At 37.4% G+C, this 15445-nt stretch overlaps 1 protein-coding gene across 1 annotated transcript in view; it reads left to right on the top strand.

The window, feature by feature from the left end:
- Window positions 1-12487, top strand: part of LOC309508447 (transmembrane protein 255B) — a 36040-nt gene extending 23553 nt beyond the window's left edge. The window contains exons 6-9 of the mRNA XM_082183087.1: window positions 491-576; window positions 912-1071; window positions 10586-10723; window positions 11535-12487. Of these exons, the coding sequence (XP_082039213.1) occupies window positions 491-576; window positions 912-1071; window positions 10586-10723; window positions 11535-11669 (519 nt within the window). The 3' untranslated portion in view covers window positions 11670-12487. The remainder of the gene's footprint in view (window positions 1-490; window positions 577-911; window positions 1072-10585; window positions 10724-11534) is intronic.
- The last annotated feature ends 2958 nt before the right edge of the window (window positions 12488-15445 follow it).

Genomic DNA, 15445 nt, shown 5'->3' with positions numbered 1-15445 from the left:
AAAGTAAAGATTAAAGTCTTAATTAAGTAAAGTTAACTCTTTCCCCTCCATTGACGGAACTTTCCGGCAATCCATGTTTTCACTGTTATACGGTAGGGGGAGCTATTACTCAACTTCTAAAATAGTACAGAATCTCCGGATCAAAACACAGGAAAAGATAAAGCAGAAACAAGTTATAGAAGCATATACACATATAAAATAACACAATCATCAAACATTAAACAGCAAATAAATCACAACTGCCTAATGTTACCGAATGAGATGTCGACCCAGGACGAGCTATAGGACTGTGAAGCTTTGGGGGTGTTGATGGAAGCGATCTACTCCATCTATGAATTTTGATCATTGTTCTGAAAGGGATCCAGACATAGTCTTTGACAAAATGCGATTTTCTCCGCTTTTTGTTCAAATTGTTGCTTTTTTATGAAACTTGAAACCACATTCAAGTGTTGAATATAATATTTTATTTCTATACTCATTTGTTTTGTAGGTTCCCTGTCAAGGACTAACAGAGTCCTGTGAAATGAAAGTTCGCAGTGGAACATGTTACTGTTGTGATTTGTATGATTGTGCCAAGTAAGTAATTCACATATTTGTGAAGACACACTTTAAAGAAACACTCATCAATAATGCTAAATAAATAATAATAATAATAAAGTTGTTATCTGTCCACCCCATAGCATAAAAGAGATAGCTAAGGCAAATATAACTATTGCTATTATTCATATTTTGAGGGTTTAAATTCCTAAAAGTAAGCAAGGAAGCACATAACTCATTTCGCACCATACATAGCATGAACCACTTACACTTTCTACAGAACATCTAGTTGCAGTAAATTAGTTATTAATGTGAAATAGCACATAATCATGTAATACCATGACAAGGATTTGCCTGCTTGCTTTCTTTTCCAGTGGAGGATATCTGAACAATTACTATGAGTTTGTTGGTGTGCAGAGCTGTCAGGATGTCCTTTCTCTGTATGTTCTCCTCTGGATCCTAACTGCCCTCAACCTTCTGGCCTTCGTGTTTGGAATCCTGACCACTGCTGTACTGGGCAGTTTCAAAGACATGGTGAGAAACAAAGAAAAAGAGTACTCTGCAGTAAAATTGTGCACCGTTTAGAATCAGAATTTAAACTTCAATTTAATTGTAAGTCCATTTTATAAAATATTAATTCTCCCCATTCATGATCTATCCAAATTAACGGGGTGGTCACATTTACCGTTGTTCTGAAAATTTTCATGGGAATTTCAAATGAAGGGTGAAAGATTCCTTCACACACATTTGTCTACGGATTCAAGTTGGTCACACGTTCACCGCATTGACTAACAGAAAGGTGCTTGGTTTGAAAGTGTATTGTGAGCTGTGCTTCACACATCACTACACTATTTTCAATAGACAATGGACCTTTTTGGCCCATGAAATTTAATCTGACTTTTAAACTGATACTTTAGAGATATATACTTTCGGTAACACTTTAGTTTAGGGTCTCTATTTCTCTAATTCAGGGTCTAATTACCTAGTTGCTTACAGCATGCATTTGACTATATTGGCTGTGTATTAATACTTATAAAGCACATATTAATGCCTTATTCTGCATGACCATATTCTACATCCCTTAATCCTTCCCAATACCTAAACTTAACAACTACCTTACTAACTATTAATAAGCAGTAGTTAGAGGAGTTTATTAAGGGAAAAGTCATTGGTAATAGTTAGTTAATAGTGAGAAATGGACCCTAAACTAAAATCCAAAAAGATCTGCAATGGTTTACTCCTATAAAAATCTCTGCTAGGTGTGGGCGATATTGAATTTGATTTTCAGTTATGATTTTGGCTTCCAGTGATCAGGAAAATAAGACAATTGTGATTAAGTGATCATTGTGCCACATTCAGTTTCAAAATTGGTCTTGTGTTATAAATCCAATGCACCCCTTTTCTGGTACACTTTTGTCCCTCCCTAAAAGCCTAAACTTAATGCCCAAATCAGTTCAAGTGATTGCTGCAAAATGCAGTGTAGTGTTGCTAAACTGTGGGATGTGCTTGTTAGGCCTGGTCTCGAATGGAACCCGAAGCCCTCTCGATCTTCATACGAGTCCACAAGTAATGGTGCTTTGCTTGGCAAAAGTGTGCATCGAGGGTGCATATCGGCCGCAAAGGGGACGCTCCCTTCTAATACCTAAAATAACAAATGGGACACCCTATGGTCTTGTGCACATGGCAGCCATTGTAAGACCACAAGTGCACATGAAGTGTGGCATTTGGGACAGAGCCTAAATAATAGCGTGAATAAGAACCCTGTTCAGTAGACACACACTTTCCATAATACAGACAAGCGAAGTATGCTTTGTGCTTCGGGTGTCTGCAATCTAAAATAGCTCAAATTGTCATGTTGTCAACAAGAACAAAATCACACAAAAAAGAACAAGGTAATATCAAGTAATAATGTGTGTTTGCCCATGTGCTCTTTAGACAAAGCGAGAGAGGAGAGTGAAAAGGGAATAGTAGTCTGTAAGAAGACAACAAATCTTTTTTTACAGGTTTTTAATTGTTTCATCATTTTCTGCAGTCCTTATATAATGCTGCTTTCACATCACATGCCAACATCCTGGATATTTGGCATGTGTTTAATTGAACATGACATTCTCAAATTAGAAAGAAAGAGAAAGTTTTTGTGATCTCTTGGGAATCTGGTGACATTCTTTTGTTTATTGATAAAGCAGAAAACAGCTGCAGAGATTTCCACTTTGTTTCCAGTAATCCTCCAGTGTTGAAGGATTGGAAATTCATCATATTCATGAATTGTCTTTTCCTAGCAAAGTCAATCTTGGCCTAAACGCAGATGTTTGGCTGACCAAAACGGATTCTCCTCAAGGATGTTTGTGTATTTTTCTTTGATGCAAACAAGCTTTCTAGTTTCTCCTGCAAATAGAAACGCAGAACATAATGCTGCTGTCACCATGTTTGACCGATGGTGTTACTTGAGAGGAGGGAACAAAAAAGCAACAATTTAAACCATCTGTGTGTGTGTGTGTGTGTGTGTGTGTGTGTGTGTGTGTGTGTGTGTGTGTGTGTGTGTGTGTGTGTGTGTGTGTGTGTGTGTGTGTGTGTGTGTGTGTGTGTGTGTGTGTGTGTGTGTGTGTGTGTGTGTGTGTGTGTTAATTGCAAACTTTTAAAAAAAGTCCCTTCCTTCCTTCCTTGTCCCTGTACAAAAATACAGACAAAAATTCAGTAGTGCATATTAGAGAAGTTTGAGGTATGATGACATATACTTCTAAAAATAAATATAAATTACATACTTTTATTTAATGTGTATTTTTATTGAATAAATATTAAAATATTATTTAGTTTATATAAATTGTCAAGTGATAAACTGTGTGCTAAATGTCTGTTGCAATGTTTAATATGAAAATGTATGTAATTTGGTTATATTAGATGTGTACTTCATCTGATAGAATTCCAGGACAGGAATTGAGAACCACTGGAATACTGAAACTAAAGCAATTTTTTATGCATATTTTTAATGAATTTAGAACTTTTACAGAACTTCCTGGGTAAAATAACAATTGGTGTAATCCTTCCTTTACACTGACATCCAGACAACAGACGCTTCCACCCTGGTAATGACTACAAAGATCCCAATCCTGTCTGAATCAGTACTTGAAATGACAGATGAACTCAGACACTGTTTAGGAATTTAATCTCATCAGAATAGTGCTGAAGACACAGATGCTCTTCTGGAAACACTTATGCAAAATAATGAAAATCAGTTACCTACATTGGTCCAATTATTCACAAAGGTCAAAAGAGTGCAGCTTTAAAGACTTTAAGTGGGAAAATATTGGACCGCAAATCACATAAAACACTGCACATCTGTCGGGCCGCTGGAAGGGCTTTTTAAAAATCTGTCAGCAGAGCACAATGAAGAGAAACTTCTGGGCTTATTTTTTAAATAAATTATCCTCCTGGTAAACCTCTGAAGTGTTGAAGAGAAATGTTTGTAAATGTTTTAATGGTTTCTGCTTATTCAGTTAAATATCTCTGACACTGTGTCAGTAGGCTATAAGTATTCATACCCTCAACTCAGTATTTGTCACAGTCAGAAGAGGAGACAGCTGATTCAAAGATACAAGTTCTTTATTGTAACGTGCCAACACAAGTATGAATCAGGTAAGTCAAAAGTGTCAGAGAAAGTCACTGAGTCATCACTTAGCTGGTAATTTCAAATTTCTTTGTCCTTTGCAGGTATGGATGAATGAAGATTGTCAGTGCAAGGAAGATGATGATGATCGCAAGGGGTAAGTATCCACAAGGCAGGTAAGCAGTCAGGTAAGTCCAGATGAGACCAGACAATGGCTGTTTCTCAATATGCGTTCTTGTCTGTACTTGTGTTCTTGTGAACTTGTGAAACGTCATCATTCGCTGCCCAAGTACTGTCCCAATACACAAGTTTGCATTTTGGCAAGAACGGTTAAAAATCCCAGAAGTGTTCTTGACACGCCCATTTTACAGAGGATGCAGCGGTTGGTAACTTGTGTGAACTTGACGGCAGAAATATCCCAGCATTCATTTCGGCATTCGAGGAAGGGTTATGTTTGGGTTATTTAAACACGTTATTTAACCCGTTTAAACTTTATTTAAATCGCGTTATGTTTCCGTACTGCAGACGGCGTCTGTGCGGGGGTATTATTGCGCAATACCAGCAAGAACACATCGTCTCAAACTGTCCGCAGCGTTCTGTGTGCTTGTCACCGTGTGAGTTCATTCTTCCAAGAACAACTAGCAAGAGCGTTCTCCCCAAGAACACAAGTCCGTTCTTTGCATTCTTGGTTTTGAGAAACAGCCAATGTGATGTGGTGCTGCTGATGAGGATGATTGATGGCAGGTGCGGGTGGTGATTGAGTGTGTGCAGTTGGGAGCCATGAAGGATTTTGCTGGGAAATGTAGTTTTGCGGTGACTGGGCTGGTGACTGGAAATCGTGATAGTATTTAATTGAAGCACCTTTACAGCCTCAAGTCATTTGGGGTATGATTCAACAAGCTTTGTACATCTGTATTTGGGGATTTTCTGCCATTATTCTCTGCAGATCCTCTGGACTAGGTTTTCATTAAGGTAAGCACTGTATTTTTCTGGTTTGAGCTTTCCTTCTCTGACGAGTCCGCCAGTCCCTGGTGCTGAAAAACACCCCCACAGCATGATGCTGCCACCACCACATTTTACTGTTGGGATGGTATTGTGCAGGTGATGAACGGTGCCTAGTTTCCTTCAGACATGATGCTTGGAACAGAGGTTCATCAGTCAAGAGAATCTTGTTTCTCAAAGTTGGAGGGTCCTTTAGGTGTTTTTTTTTTTTTTTTGCATATTCCAAGAGGGTTTTCTTGTGTCTTCACTGAAGAAAGGCTTGAGTCTGTCCACTCTGCCATAAAGCCCAGATTGGTGGAGTGTTGCAGTGATGTTTGTCCTTCCGTAAGTTTCTCCCATCTCCATATATGATCATGGAGCTCAACCAGAGTGACCATCAGCTTCTAGGTCACCACTCTAACCAAGGCCCTTCTCCATCGATTGCTCAGTTTGGCCAGAAGGCCAGCTCTAGGAAAAGTCCTGGTTGTTCCAAACTTCTTCCATGAAGGATTATGTAGGCTTCATGCTACTGTGAACTTTCAATGCAGCAGATTTTTTGGTAGTCTTCCCCTGGTCTAGACACAATCCTGTCACTGAGCTCTGCACCCTGTTCCTATGACCTCATGGCTTAGTTTATGCTCTGATATGTATTTTCAGCTGTTAGACCTTTTATTGACAGGTGTGTGCCATTTCAAATCATGTCCATTCAATTGAATTTGCCACAGGTTAACTCCAGTCGAAGTATAGAAGTGCAGTGAAATTGCTCCTGAGCTAAATTTCAAGTGTCCCAGAAAAGGGTATAAATACTTGTTTTATACATTTCTTAATAAATGTATTTATTTATTTGCTTTGTCATTAAAAATGTCATTTAAAGCAGCTGCAACAACAAAATGTGGAAAAAAATAAAGGGTTAAGAATACGTTTGCAAGTTCACAGTAGATATCTTTTGCTAACCTGATTCATTTCAGTTTGCTAAGATCGTTGTAACTATTATTTTAAACAGGTCTCACAATGTGTAATTGTGTTCAGTGTATTTGATGGTTTGTGTTTGAATTGGATTGAAAAAAATTTAACACAGTGTTTCATTTAGACTTAAACGTTTGAATTTTGCGATATTGAATTGGTGGTTTTGGCTTTGTGTTAATAGTTTTGATTAATGTGGTATTGCTTTCAGGAAATGTGTCTCAACAATTGGGGGAAACTGTGCCAATTTAGACGGCTGCTGAATGAAAGTTCCCCAAGACGGGCATTCGGGTTATACAGTCATGGTCAGAATTATTGGCACCCTTGGTAAATATAATCAAAGATGGCTGTACAATTAAATCTGCATTGTTTATCCTTTTGATTTTTCATTCCATTTTTTTTTATCTAAACTGAAGATTTACTGAAGTAAAAGAATTGAAAGTGGGGGGGAAATCACATTAATAAATGTTTTTCTCCAAAACACATTGGCCACAATTATCGGGACCCTCTTATTAAATACTTCTAAAAACACATCTCTTTGACCTAGCATACACATAACACATTATCAACTTATATAATTCAATGTTAGGCTGCATAGGTCAGCCGGAACCGGAAACACTTCCCATAAATCCTGATGTACTCGTTACATCATAAGAAGAATGGCGTCTACGCTAATAGGCTCTCTGTTTATCCCGAGGTTTACCGCAGTCCGCCGGATCCAGGCCGTATCCAGATCTGATGAAGGACCTGCGCCTGGACACGACGACAACGCAGTCCTGAAGTGTCAACTAGTCTCTCCCCTGTGAAGGCCTCCTTCCCTTCCTTTTACCTCTGTACAGATAAACAACACATTCTCACCCCAAATCGTCACTTTTTCGTCACTTTCAACCATGCTTCAATATCCGACGCACAAAGCACCCTTTAGCGTCCATATGTGACGCTTCGGTTATGGGTAGGTTTAGGTATGTGGTAGGGTTATGCGTCTCATATGGACGCTAAAGGGTGCTTTGTGCATCGGATATTGAAGCATGGTTGAAAGTGACGAAAAAGTGACGTTTTGGGTATGAGAACGGGCTGAGATAAAACATTGTCAGAATGATTCCAGTTCACATGGATATGCGGAAGCGGCAAAGCAAAAAAATCTGTATTATGAATATTTAAGGCCAGAAAAGTAATTTGTTGAGGTCAATTTGAAAAGAAAGACTGAACGCCTGCGCAAATATATATTCAAACGCGCATAACAATAGACTAAACACGTAATACGCATGTGCATGCCGTCAGCGTTTTCACAGATTCGCGTTTTTTAAGTTTATGCGGAGATGATAAAGTTTTTCAAAATTTTTCAACGCTTGTACCTTGGAACCTATTTCAGGGTTTTGCGTTTTTGAGCCACCAGGCACTGTTGTTGAGCGGGCCGGAGCGCGTTAGGGGGAACGGTGAGAGAACGGTGTTGTGTTAGAGGCCCCTAAGTTAATAACTAATGATCTTTGCAACGGAAGTGAATCAATCAAAACTAACTTTAGCTGGACAATAACATTATTCTAGAGCTGCTGTAAAGCCCAAACAATCTCTGTTACTTTAATTTCCTATTATCACTGTAAAGCTGCTTTGAACGAATCTATATTGTTAAAAGCGCTATATAAATTATGGTGACTTGACTTGAGATGGCCCACCACACACCAGCTTATTGGTGGAGAAGAGACAGAATGATGCAGCCAATCAGTGTTTATATGGGGATGATTAGTATTTTGATGGATAGAGGCCAGTGGGAAAATTTGGCCAGGATGCCGGGGGTTAAACCCCTACTTTTTTTCCAAGGATATCCTGGGCTTTTTAATGACCAGAGAGAGACAAGACCTTGGTTTAACGTCTCATCCGAAGGACGGTGCTTTTTGACAGTATAGTGTCCCCATCCCTATACTGGGGCATTAGGACCCACACAGTGAGCGCCCCCTACTGGCCTCACTAACACCTCTTCCAGCAGCAACCTGGTTTTCCAAGGAGGTCTCCCATCCAGGTACTGACCAGGGTCAACCCTGCTTAGCTTCAGTGGGCAACCAGTCTTGAGCTACAGGGTGATATGGCTGCTGGCACGTTAGAATCCATGATGCCATGTATCAGAACAAGAAGTCCAGGATCTCCAGCAGAAAATTTTTTAAAAATAGCATGGGGTACTCTTTTTATTTCATAACCCATCTAGTGTGTTTGCTGCCAAGAAGCAATTTTTATATGTCTGACAACTGAATATGCTGGAGTTTGTTCTTCAAAGAAAATGGTGCTGATGTAGGGGCTATTTGAATTTTTTTTGGCTTTCTGACCCCAAGTCTTTGGCCACTCAAACTTTACTCCTCACCGTGCATTAGGACGATATAGACAAAAGTCCTCTTCCAGGCAGATTTGTAACATCTTTAGTTGATTGGAATTTCTTAAAGCTACACTGTGTGATTTTTTATTTTTTTATTTTTATTTATTTTTTATTCTTAGCAAAAAACACTTAGCTCTTTCAAAAATATATGTGCTCATTTATGTATATTTACTTCTTTCAAGTAATAAAGTATTCTCGTAAGTTTATAATCTGCCATTGAAAGTACATACGGGTGAGGGGTTCAAATGCCGGTCGCCATGTTGCCCCTCCATCTTGAAACTACATTAGCCAAAGAGGGACATACCTGTAAATTCAAGCTTCGCCTTTCGCGCTTTACACTCAGTGACACAGAGACGAATGCGAGGGGAGATTACTCGCGACTGCCGGCAGATTTGAAAGATTGCTGATGGAGGATCACGCCTATTTTCGAGGACAGAGTTGCCAAGGAAGCGAAAGAGAGAATTAAAACGTCAACGCGACAGGCAAATCAGCAAGACCAAAATCAATGTTGGAGTAACTTTTCCTAGATGGAAAGAGCTCATGAGGAGCAAAGATTTTAAAACGGATGCCGAAGTTGCCTGCTTTCTTCTCGACAGGTAATTCAGCCTATTTGTGTAAATTCAAAGTTTTATTTTATTTAGTTGCTTGTCTCTAGTATAACTTGCGTTACTTTTCCTCACATCAATGGTGAAAAAGTATTGTATAACTTGTAACATAAATCTGTGCTGCGACAGATCACAGGTGATAGTTTTAAAGGCGCAATTGGACGAAGTCGAACTGGAAGCCATGTTAATCTTGGAATAATACGGCCACCGTAGGAGTTAAAACGCCCTCGAAATTGAAAGGAACAAAAACTAATATTCACTGGGTAGTCATATACAATTTCACCGCTAGATGGGGGAAAATATCACACAGTGTAGCTTTAATTATTGCCCCGATGGTGGAAATGGAATGGAATGGAAATGCACATCAGAATTATATTCTTTGGTTTTACTTATTGTGATGGATGATTAAGGGAATTTGGCCTTTGTGTTTTCTCATATTTATACTCCTGTGAAACAAGAAGTCACAGCTAGACAATTTCATGTTCCTGGTTACCCTGGTGTGTTAAAAATGTAAATATGAATGGGAATATACTTCAGAGATATTGTACTCGTAGAAAATTATAGGGGTGCCAATAATTGTGGCCAACATGTTTTGGAGAAAAACATTACATAGTGTGAATTTCTCCCCACATTCAATTATTTTACTTCAATGAAAAGTAAAATTTCTAATAAAAAAATAAAAACAGCCATCTTTTTTTACATCTTTATTTTTACAGCCGTCTTTGATCATATTAACCAAGGGTGTCAATAATTCTGGCCATGACTATATATGGCTTACATGCATAAAAAGTCACAATGAGGATTTATGAAAGCATAAAAGACTGCATATAATGAGCTATTTTTATGCTGATGTCTGTTCTATTTTCACTTTAATACTTTTAATAACTTTATTGCTTTTAAATACCCTTTTAAGAAGTTTCAAAACTTAAGACCCGCATAATCACTTCAATCACGATGACTGCAAAAAAATATGTTCTTCCTCAGTATTTACTGAGTGTTGATTTGTAACAAGTGTTGTTTTGTATCAAACTTGACTTTATGCTTAAAACAAGAAACAAATATCTACCAATGAGGTAAGCAAAATAAACTTATTTTCCCTTAAAATTAAGTTTATTTTTCTGACCCCACTTTTTTTGTCTTAAACCTAAACTTGCTTAATTTTGATCAGTTTTTCAGAAAACAAGACATTATATCTTAAGTAATTTTGCTTCTCAAGAATGTTAAGATAGTTTAAAAGGAAACCAAGACAAAAATACTGAGTAGGAAAATGTTTTGCAGTGCAGGATCAAAACAGATTGTACTGATGCATTTAAATCAAATTAAAACATGAATCCATTGGCTCATACACATAATCTCCCTGCTCAACAGAAATATACAAATAAACAATGGGCGCTTTCCATAATTCTGGGATTGGAATGCAGAAGTAAACTATACTTTCTGGGGCAATTAAGAAACTGTTTGGATAAATATTCTATTGAAATTGCATACGGCAACCAGAGATGATGCTTACACTTTTTTTCTTCTCGCCAGAGGAGTGGGGTGGTCGGTCTTGATGTGTCCCAGTGGAGAGGTTCATCTCTGTTCTCCTTTGATGGGGCCAACTGTTCATCCCCCACTGCACCCCTGCTAATGGACCCTAACACACACACAGGACACCAGCTCTACCCGGTCAGTTCATCACGCTCACACACACACACACACAGACACAGATTCCGCTCATGGTCTTTTATGGTATGATTCAGTTGCGGAGTTCAATCTGCAGACTTTTTGTGCACCGTAAAATTAGTGTGAGACTCCCTATCAAATCCCCTGGTGATGTGATGCATACTCACAGAATGATCCCAGTCCAAAATCCCACAGCATTCCCTTATAAAACTGTGCCTAAGTACACTGATCCTTGGGCTTGTCCTGATCACACCCCTTCCCTGCCGAGAACGCTAGCCAGAAGTCCAACCAATCCCAGATCATGGATCTCCCAGCACCCTCACCCCTGTTGAGTGATCTAGAGTTGCTCTTGGAAGCATCACTGCAAAAAGTTCCTCTGGCCAACTTAAACACACATTGCTAAGCACAAGATATTCGGTATGTTCATCATGAACACAACAAATAAGCTAAGAAAATAGTATAATATGGCTTACTAAGTTAAAACAGAAAATGGTCACTGAGGAATGAGCAGCCCACCTAGACAACATCTCAGTTTGCCCTGAAATCCAAGACAATTCCAGAATCTCCTATCCAGAATCTGGACTAATTGTCAATATTTTTTTTTATTCAGTACTGATGCTGAAATTTAAATTAGATAATGAACCATTTAACCCAATGTTTCTATTCTGGGCTCACTGAAATACATAGCTGATACAAACTGTTCTCTGCACATTTCGCTTCATCAAATCTTTTGGAGCTGTATACTGAAATTTTAAAGCTGAAAAGATGATTAGTTTCACCTTGAAGTAATGTATTTTCTCCATATTTCTTCCAGAGAGCATCAGTTTATGTTTCTCCAGCAGCCCCTGCAGCAGCAGGATCTAGTGCATCTCCAGGAGGATCATCAGATACATCCCATGTACAGCCCAACCCTCCTCCCTTCGCTCCCCTCTACAACCTGCTACCCTAAGACCTCCAGCTTCTCAGCTTAGAACATCTGGATCCAGACCAAAGACATTTACACTGCACTCCCCTTAAACACAACATAAAATCAAAATAGACTGGTTGCTTTCTGAATAAATGTCCCTGGTCTTATTGTGCAAGATACATCATGCATGTTATTCTCAAGAAAAACTGGTTGTTTTCATTAAAATGTCTTTTTCTTTACCTCTGTAACCAATTTTTTTTTCTGCTGCAAGACTGGTGTCTACTTTTCATGATCAAACCCTGAAGGACATTCAGTTATATGTTTTCCACAATAATAGACATTTACTGAAGAAATGTATTTCTAATTCCGTTTCATGTTGTCTTTAAGGTGATATTAAGATGCAGAATTAAAGTCTAGTTCTGACTATGGCTGCAGAATATACAGTAAATATATCATTATAACAGGGCTAATTTAAAAAACAAATTACACAAAGGACTAATTACAATCAGTTGTAGACTATGACTCAGTTTGAACTAACTTCACCACTGACTAACTTTAATTAGCTCAGTTTTATTCTCCCATACTTCAAAATCAGTCATTTATTTAATCCGCTTGAGAACTTGAGGGATAGAAACAGACCTTCAAAATTCTAATCTAGATGTTTGTATATGATGTGTAAATGTTTCTTTTGATAAAAGTGAATTGATGTTTCTATGTAATGTTTTATACTTAAAAGTGGTACTTTAATTTTGTGCTCAAGTCAGGGCATTTCCCCCCATGTTTAAGAAGAAATTCATATTTTATACCAAATGTTATGTAGCCTACTTGGCAATAAAAATATAATTTTTTGCTTATGCTTACATGATTTTTCTACTGTACTTTATCATGATTTAAAACTACTGTACTATATCCACACTGAAACCCCACATTTAAAAAAATATGTCAGCAGGTCAATGTCCTGTTCATTGTACTCAATAAATGAACCTCATTAGCTGGTGTATTTTAAAGCATTTTCTGAGACTAAAGATATAAAATCACAATAATAGCAATATTTTAACTCCTGCTGTGATCATGTAAAGCCTGCAAACCTTTTATATTTTCTAAAATAGGCCCTATGTGCAATGAAAACAGAAACGGACAAGATGGTTTGCGTTATTTATTCACTCTCTTTTTCTCTTTTTTTTTTTTATGGTGACGTCTGACGACCCCCTTTAAGAGTTGAAATATATTTACGTTATGGTGTATGCTTTATGGTTTGTTTCTGATTAAAGACAAAAATTTTCTAGATAGGCACACATTATCCTGTTATTTTCTGCATACTTTGCATTGCAAGAAAATCCAGGACCATTTATATTTACTCAATAAAGGAGTTTTAACCCTTTCATGCATGAATTATGATACCCTCAGTCAGGATTTTTTTCCTATGTGTTTTTATTGCTCTTAGGGCATGAAAAACAAGAATTGATTTTTATTTTATTTTTTTACAAATTTTTCAAAGAGATCTTCAGATGTCCACTTGAGTGGACAGCATGCGGTTGGTTTAAACTGAAGATATACTGTATTAAATATAAGACAATAATCAAACAGATAAAGTGTGTGAATTTAACACACTAATCAATGCAATTATATCAAATAATGTGAAAACTATAAAATATATACAAAAAATATAAATGCAAAATATTGCAATGGCTTCATACAACTTCATACAAGTTGCACTTTGCGTATCTTTGATATCAGAACATGAGGACGTGATTCCATCAGAATTTTCTACAGCCTGTCAAGGTACAACTGTGGAAACCACTCAGATGCTCCCTCCAGTGCACCAGAGTATGGAGATTTACCCTTATTAGCTGATAATTCTGATTATGTTCAAGATGGACATGCACATTTCTATCATAGCCCTCCTCTGAGAAAACCTAGCGATACGTTTTTTCAATCTCATCTGAAATGATCAGTGTTGGGGGTAACGCATTACAAGTAACATGCATAACGCATTCAGATTACTTTTTTGATGTTACAAGTAAAGTAATGTGTTACAAGTAACATGCATTACCTAATCAGATTACTTTTTGATCTAACAAGTAATTAACTACAAGTAATATGCATTACCTAATCAGATTACTTTTTGATGTAACGAGTAAAGAAACGCATTACAAGTAACATGCATTACCTAATCAGATTACTTTTTGATGTAACGAGTAAAGAAACGCATTACAAGTAACATGCATTACGTAATCAGATTACTTTTTGATGTTATGAGTAAAAAAACACATTACAATAACGCACATTACATAATCAGATTACTTTTTGATGTTATGAGAAAGGAAACGCATTACAAGTAACATGCATTATGTAATCAGATTACTTTTTGATGTTATGAGTAAAAAATGCATTACAATAACATGCATTATAAAATCAGATTACTTTTTGATCTAACAAGTAAAGTAATGCATTACAAGTGTCATACATTATGTAATCACATGACTTTTTTCGATGTCAATGAAAATTACATTCTAATAATACAAATACATTTATTTACAGTAGAAAAAGTCAATGCATATTAAGTTTTTAAGTTTTAAATTTCAAAAACAATATTCACATTATAATTATGAATTGTATCTGAAATATAGCCATTGCATGCATGACGTCCACTACAGTGGACATGTGATTAATCAGAGTTTTCTCTCAATCTAAAATCAAAACTTGGAAAATTTTACTGTGATATGACTCATTAGATATTGCTTTATGCTGCAATATTTTTTTTACCTACAAGAGTCTCCTAGGATAGAAGGAATGGGTGGATATTCTGGAGCAACTTGGCATGTCTGACTGACCCTTGGCCATCTTGGTTTGGAGGGGGAAAAAATCGAAACACAAAGGCTTGCCACTTGATTGCAATTTATAGGATGATGCACCAGGGTCCAATGAAGAGATTGATGTGCAACTTTGCCATAAAAACCCGTGCAAATTCAAGAAAATGCTTTTTTAACAGCTGTCCACTGTAGTGACCACTATGCGTGAAAGGGTTAATTAGCCTATATCATTTTAGGCTCATCCTAAATTAATGAATAAAAATGATAGCTTTGCAGGAGCACTATATGACAGGAATAGTTGGCCCAAAATAAAATTCTGTCATTTACGTATGTCTCCAAACCTTAAAGGTCATGTTTGCCTAATTTCAACCAGCTTTGTTACCATGTTGGTAGTATATGTAAATGATGTGTAGGCCTAATGTTACCTACCCTCAGATCTCCCGGTTTAATTTTCAGCTAAAGTCCACCAGATGACGACTTTTGACAGCTCCATGGCTTTTGTTCAAACTATAGATTGTACTTCTCCATTTGTCCTCTAGCACTGCCCACAGACAGTTGGATCGAGTTTCCCTACCTTTTTAGGAAAAAGGGAACACCACAGTCCCTGTCACTGTTTCCTCTAGCCATGAAAAGCACCCATTATTTCCACTGAACCAGACTATTTTAAATGTTGATCAAGCAATCTCATTGGCAGCAGAATCAGCAGTGTCCAATCAGCTTGTATCGTGTAGAAAATAATGTGATTGGTGGCTGATTGCATGTAAAGGATCTATCAGCCTACACCATCTACAGTTTAATGATTGAATTACACTGAACAAAATTATAAACGCAACACTTTTGTTTTTGCCCCCATTTTTCATGAGCTGAACTCAAAGATCTAAGACTTCTTCTATGTACACAAAAGGCCTATTTCTCTCAAATATTGTTCACAAATCTGTCAAAATCTCTGTTAGTGAGCACTTCTCCTTTGCCGAGATAATCCATCCACCTCACAGGTGTGGCATA

This window comes from Leuciscus leuciscus, assembly GCF_965113295.1.
Source record: "Leuciscus leuciscus genome assembly, chromosome: 10".
NCBI lineage: Eukaryota > Metazoa > Chordata > Actinopteri > Cypriniformes > Leuciscidae > Leuciscus > Leuciscus leuciscus.
Note: the sequence above shows the minus strand (reverse complement) of the source record. Positions and strands in the feature narration are given on the sequence as shown.